A 7,407-nucleotide genomic window follows, 5' to 3' on the forward strand; every position below is an offset into this window, starting at 1 on the left:
AATACTAATTAAAATGTTAAAATTTTAAACATGATAATTTACATGACAATTTAGGTGTACTCTATGTTGTTGTTTTTTTGAATTTTTTATATTTTTAATATTATATTTTTATAATTTTTAAATTATTTGTGACGCGGCATATAAGATAAATAATGTTATGTTAACATGATATGCATATGAACTGTCATGTGTATGGTTAATGTTATAATTTAATATTTTAGTCATCATTTCCGTTAAAAAAATTTGACTAATTTTTGAGAAGTTAAGAGTTCGATTTTGTTAAAAAAATAAAAGCTAAATCGACAAAAAAAAATATAAACATGGAGGATTGAAATTTTTCCGAATTTATCATTTGCAACCGTAATCATTGAAGTCCTTGTTGAAGACCCGACTCACATGGCCCGACCCGAGTCTAATCACATAAAAGGAACCGCAGGAGAAGCCAGAAGGCCCAAACCTATTATCGTCTTTTCACTTTTATTTATTCATATTTATTTTTAATATTTAAAGACAATAATAGCTTAGCAAGTCTGGATCTCTTCAATTCAGTCTCTTAGTTTTCGTGTTCTTGTTGTTTACTTCTAAGTCTCTTGATTTATCGATTTTAGTTTTCATTCAGCTGAAAAGAAAATTTGAAAAAAAAAGATTATTATTATTTTTTATTTTTTGTATCTGGATTCTTCAAAATCGAATAACGGTTCGTATGTTCGTATGTTGAGATTTTAAAATTTTGTTGTCTCGATTTTGAATTTAAGATCTAGGTTTTTTGAAAAAATAAATCTTTTTCTTTCTTCTTTTTCATGTCTATTTGTTGAAATTGTGTATTTGCTTATTGTGCAGAGATACTCAGCACAATGGCTAAAAGTAGCTTCAAGATCGAGCATGACTTTGGTATTTACTGATATTTGTGTATTAGTATTAGTTTTTGTTATTGATTTAGCTATTTTTTGGTTGGCTTTGTTAATTTATGGCTTCTTGATGTTTAGAGAAAAGGCGCGCTGAGGCTGCAAGAATTAGGGTAAAATACCCAGATAGAATTCCAGTAAGAATCAATCATTAACTATATCTGTTTTATTATTTTTAATTTTTTTTTCTGATGTTAAAATAGCAATTTTGATTGTTCTATCGCTTGTTTGTCCTTGGTTTATGTAGTGCCATGTGTTTTTAACTTTTAAATTTTGTTGAGAATTTCTGTTAGGTATCAGTTTATGTTCCATATTTTAGATCAAATGACAATTTCCATATACCAACTTTAGGGGTTGGACTAGTCTGGCTTGCATTTCCTTGACTTTGTAGTGTAATATTCCACTGTGTTGTTAAGGCGTGTGTGCACCTAGGCTACCTACGATGTTGTGCTTGCAGCGTAACGGTAATGATACCTATTGTGTCATGTCAGTAATATGCTTTGTTTGATGTATGTTCATGGGATCTGGCTCAAGGATTTTAAGCAATTATTTGACAGATGAATTGGCAATACTGTCATTACTGTGTAGACAGGATTGCAGTCCCTTTGTTTGCTATTGGACCATGGTTAAGGCATGCATCTATTAACATCGTGTGATACTTATTGTGTTGTGATTGCAGCATAGTAATACATGTCGCGTTAATATCAGTAATTTGCTTTGTTTTTAATGTATGTTCGTGAGAAATGGCTTGAGGATTTCAAGCAATAGTTGAATATTTGTATTGGTTGGATTGTCGTTACTTTCTAGACATGATTGAATGAATAGAACGATATCATGTAACAACTTTTTGTTTCGGGAAAACCTGTGCCTGTTTTAAGCTGGTGAAAAGGAAAACTTTTGCTATTTAGGGCATGGCTAAATTAGAACAGCTAATTATGAGGCATTGAATAATTTAAAATCTCAATAAAGATTAAATTCCCTTCAGATACTCTATGCCTCCCTGCTGAGGAGGAGAAAAAGGCCCTTTAAGGAGGAACAAGAAAAGCATGAAACTCGAGCAGTTAAAAGTTTAGAGCGCTCAATATCTTAATCCTGGAATAAATTACTAATCTTTATATTAAAAGCATATAAGGTTAAATGGAGGCTGCTTGAATTGGTTTATGCATGTTTGGTCCATCTCCTTGCATGGTGCAAAAGAAAAGCTTATGCTTTCTGACCCCAATCTTTCTTATATTGATATTTGCTCATTAGGTGATTGTGGAGAAGACGAAAGGAAACGACATCCCTAACATTGACAAGAAGAAGTAAGCAACAATTTCATGCCTAGTGCTCAACATCTCCATATTATTAATTTATTAGACACTGGTGATGACATTGATTATATAATTTACAGATACTTAGTACCAGCTGACTTGACAGTGGGTCAATTTGTCTATGTGATCCGAAAAAGAATCAAATTGAGTGCTGAAAAGGCTATCTTCTTATTTGTGGACAATGTCCTCCCTCCAACTGGTATTTTCCTATGCTAGTTCTTTCTTGGCTTAAAAAAATGTAAAAAGAACTCTTAAGTTTTATAACTATATTTAAGTAACCCTCTCATATTTATTACCCAAATAAGATATTAACATTTGATGTATACCTAAAACAAGCCTTTAACTCAAGGCGATATTTTATTTAAATATTAAGGGCTCAAATCAAAGGATAAAAGTTTTAGTATAATAAAAGCTTAGGGGCTTACTTAAAGTTCTGGGACATTTTTTCATCGTCTTCTTTTTTCTATTCAATGTTAAATGCTACACTGTCATTTTTTTTTCTTTTTACAAATTGATATAAATTTGCAGGAGCAATTATGTCAACCATCTATGATGAAAAGAAGGATGAAGATGGATTTCTGTATGTTACATACAGTGGGGAAAATACATTTGGTTAGTACATCATGCATTGACCTTAATTAATTTCCATGTTAATGTTGTCCCGCGCTTTAAATAATTGATAATTGTGGCATTATTGCATAGTATGTATGATCTTTCTGTATTTACATGTATAGTTTCTCTGTATATAGCTTGTCAGCAGACTAAAATGTGAGACCAATGAGCAATTTAAAATTCTTGTGTGTTATATTCCTGAACTTGGCATTGTCAGTTTTCATGCAACAAAAAAAAAAAAGTCACTAATGGAGAAAATAAAGTATCAGATCTGAAATTTCAACTTACCAAGGAGTAGATACAGAAATCTCCAAATAAAATTTTGTGATTTAGATGATGGTAGATGTATGTATATTTGTTGGTTCATAACTTCATGTTGTTGATTTGATTCACTGCTTTATCAGAGCTTCACGATGTGTAGTGTATCTCGTGGGGTTTGAATACAGTGATACAGTAAATTTGAGCTAAATCATCAAATGAATAACTTGAGAGAGCATTTACTCATACATATTCAATACTACCTTACTTGTGGTAGGAGTATTATATTTTTAATTGATTTTAGTCAACAATAAATTAATTTCATTTGATAGTTTTTGATTAATCAAAAGGCTTATTTTGAGTTTCTCATTCTTTTAATTTCATATAACAAACTATTGTAATACTTGCATATTAATTAGCTTTTCCTTGTCTTAACGTGCTATTAAGAAAGAGGCACCGATATTTTGTTTTCTTGTCTTGTTTAGGGTTTTTTTGGGAAAATATTTTGTACATTGACAGTATGGTAAAAAGAAATGGAACACGTGACAGATTTGTAATTTTATTTATGGGTTTAAAAAAATGCATTGTCAAAATGCGTTAACTTTCCAAAGTCATTTGGGAGGTAGATGTACTTGTGGGGTTTGACTTATGTTTTCTTATCTCAAAGATAGTTTGAAGCAAAATTAGAGATTGGGATTTTCCTCTTATTCCTCATATAGTATTAGGGTTTGAGATTTATATAATGGCCGGAATTAGGGAATGATAAAACTCAAATTGGTTGCTAGATTGTGAATTGATCCACTTTAAAACAGAGATTTTCTTATTTTGAAAAATGAAGGGGGAGGTTTGAAAGACGGGTATGGGTTGTTTTTTTATATTTTGATCGTTGCATTCAATGAGTATGGATCAATTTTGATATTTTTATCCTTTAAAAGCATAAAAATATAATGATATGATAAACTCTAAAATATTTAAGTTAAAAAGTTAAAAAGGTAAAAGTAATTAAATTTGAGTTAATTGTTTGTAATTACTTGTATAATCATTTTGATTTTTATTCTCTTTTTTTTTAAGAATTGATTGTTACCTAAGTGTCACGTGTAATTATATACAATTAAATACATTTAAATTCAATTAGTTGGTAAATTTTTAAACATACCCCATATTCATAGACTATTATTTTATTTTTAAATGTCAATTTGAAAATGTTAAAAAAACTAATAAATATCAAACGATTTGGGTCAAGACTATTATTGGAAAGGTATCCATTGATTAAGTTGGGTTGAGGCTTGATGTTAAGGGCTTGATTAATAATATTTAAAAAAAAAGTATTTTTGGAAAAAAAGTTGTATTAAAATTTTGAAAAGTATTTTTAAAAAGGAGAAGTTAAAAAAATTTAGTTTTTCTTTTTTCAAAAGTATTTTTGGTGTTTAATTATTTTTTCACTCATCCAATAATGTAGTGTTTTTTTTTCTTTTTTCTTTTTTGATGCTTAATCATAAATGTGTTTAAAAAATATACTTTTTAAATAAATCAAATGTGTGAATACTAATTACAAATATTTAATGGTTATATTTAAATATAAAAAATATATTTTATATATTCTAATTAAATTTTATAAATAATTAATATTTATTGCTTAAAATATTTAAAATTTATATTTCATATATTAAAATATTAACAAGTTATAATAAATTTTTTTATATTCTTATTAAAATATAATAATATTAATTAATTTGAACATTATTTAAATACATATTTGTTACTTGATAATACCATGTCTAAAATGAACATTTTATTTTTAAAAGTACTTTTTGACAACAATGCTAAATATTCCATTCTTAAATTAAACTTTTCAGAAGTACTTCTTAAAACTATTTTTCCACAACATTTTTTAAAAGTACTTTTCAAAAGCATTGCTAAACTAGTTTTAAATAATTTCTAAGCTTGATATTAGCTAGTGTAGGTCATTTAATTGTTTAAAAATAATAAGAAATTTTTTTATTTAAATTTAATTATAAAATATAAATATTGACTTATTTTTTTAGTTAGATTTGATATTTAACCTTTTTAAAAGAGTTGAATTTGAGTATTTAATCATTAATTTTTCAAGAAGAGTTTAGTTTTTATTTTTTACCAGAAATATTGACTAAAATGATAAATTTTATACATGGTTGCTCAAATGTAAACCTATTCAAGGGTCGGGTAGCTTGTCGAGCACCGGAAGACCCAACCTGACTAGGGTCGGGCATGGACAAAGATTTTTGCATAGATTTTTGCATTTCAGGCCGGCTCGGCTTGAATTCAATTTAAAAACTAAAAATATTTTTAAAATTTATATTTAATTATAAAAGCATATCAAATACCAATTAAAAAAATATAATTTTTAATATATTTTTTTGGATAGTGAAATTGGTTTTTTGGGTGAATTGGGCTGGCCTAAAAACAGGCTTGGGCTTGAAAAAATTTTGGAACCGGACCTTAATTTGGCTTGACCCATGGGCATCTTTACCTGTATGGCTAGCCCTCTTCTTTTGAATTGTTATGAACTTTTTATATATATTTCTTATAATTTTGATTTTTTGAATATTTTTATAATTTTTTAATTATTTGTTGATGTAGTATACAAAACAAATAGTGCTATGTCAGCATGTAGTACTTGTGAACTGTCATACAGGTTGCCATGTCAACTTTGTTAAAAACATTAATGTTTTAGTTAGCATTTCCATTAAAAAGAAAATTTTGATTCATTTTGAAAGGTTAATGACTAAATTTAGCTAAAAAAACAAATTAACAAAAAGAAACATTGAGAGCTAAATTTATCACTATACTTTCATAATATCCGCTTTTGTCTGCTCTATTGTCAACCCTAGACCCAACATGATGATATTGGTGGATATGATGTTTTGCATTTTAGAGTGTGCTTGGTTGGGTGGAAAGTCGAGGGATGGGAGGAGATAGTGAAAAAGTGGAAGAAAAATAAATTTTAAGTGTGCTTGGTTTGGAAGAAAAGTGAGAGAAAAGAAAATAGAAGGGATGGCAATTTTCCATCTCAATATATATAAAAACCAACCATTCCAAATGGAAGAGAAGTGTATGTTAGTTCAAATTATGCATTTTTTAATTTTTTTTCTTTTCACTTTTCAACTCTACCAAGCAATGGAGAGAAAAAAAATTATTTTTTCTTTCCATCTTTTCTACCAAACACACCTATGGAAAGAAAAAATATATTTTCCTTCATTTTATTTTTCTAATTTTCTTTCTACTTTATCAAGAAAAGCCTTAATACTCTATGTTGTTGATATTACATAATATTTTCAGTAATTGAATGTAATAACATTACATAATTATTGTCACACCTGATTTTCTTAAAGTCCAAAATTTAGGAACGATTAGGGGTTAACTTGAAAGAAGCCGTAAGTTGGCAGCTTCTACTGAAAAATTAGAAAAATTTAGAGGCTGATTTGGACATAGTTGATTTCTAATTCTGGTTTGGTTTGATTAGAACCAACCAGTTCCTTAGTGAGAGACAAAATGATTACTAATGCATGTATCTATAGGGTTGATAACTGGGTGTGAAGGGCTATAAATAATTGGGAAATGAATTCTCGGAGTGAATTTTTCTCAACCATGTTTTGTTTTGTTTTCTCCGTCATCTTCTTCAGTTGCTCTGAAGAAGAAGAAGAAGGAGATAATAGAGCTTTGCATGGAGCGATATTCGTGAAGATTGAGTCAAGAAGATAGATGAGTAAGGGAACTGCTGCCAGGAGAATTAAAGCTACGATGTTTGGAAAAGCTAAGCTGAGGAGGCAAAGAAACATTAAATGAGTTTGTATACTCCATTCCTGGGATGTTGTATTGCTGGCATGAATCTGTGTTGAGTTCTGAATGAGTTCTGTGATAATGTGTGATCTCTGTTGATTGTTAATGCTATGCGTGTATAAGATTGTGTAGGTATATGAGTATTCGCTAATGTATTTCAATATGCATGAAATAGATATGATTCGGTTCTTGAAAGTAGCGTACTCCATAATAAAATGTTTATGAAATGCATGTTTTGCATGTTTATAACGGTGAAGTATGAAGGGAAAATTATTGACGAGTTAGAAGAAGTTAGGATTTGGCGATGTGGAGGATCAGACGAATTGTTTGGGAAATGGAATTTTCGTTTACCGCAATCCAGAACTATTGGGTGCAAATTGTGATGTGCGAAGCTTCAGGCCTTGTGGATGAGACATTATAGGTGCATGGGCCAGGCCGGGCTCAACTAAAATTTTGCCCAAGCCTTACCTGACCCACCCATATTAATTTTTATATAATTT

At 29.3% G+C, this 7,407-nt stretch overlaps 1 protein-coding gene across 1 annotated transcript; it reads left to right on the forward strand.

Annotated features, from left to right (window-relative positions):
• Window positions 1–523: 523 nt before the first annotated feature.
• LOC107937451 (autophagy-related protein 8f) lies at window positions 524–3,023 on the forward strand. Its single transcript, XM_016870334.2, has 6 exons — window positions 524–697; window positions 841–891; window positions 987–1,042; window positions 2,157–2,209; window positions 2,299–2,417; window positions 2,747–3,023. Exons 2-6 carry the CDS (start codon window positions 855–857, stop codon window positions 2,833–2,835), a joined length of 354 nt encoding a protein of 117 aa, XP_016725823.2. The 5' UTR covers window positions 524–697; window positions 841–854; the 3' UTR covers window positions 2,836–3,023.
• The last annotated feature ends 4,384 nt before the right edge of the window (window positions 3,024–7,407 follow it).

Source organism: Gossypium hirsutum, chromosome D08 (genome assembly GCF_007990345.1).
Source record: "Gossypium hirsutum isolate 1008001.06 chromosome D08, Gossypium_hirsutum_v2.1, whole genome shotgun sequence".
NCBI lineage: Eukaryota > Viridiplantae > Streptophyta > Magnoliopsida > Malvales > Malvaceae > Gossypium > Gossypium hirsutum.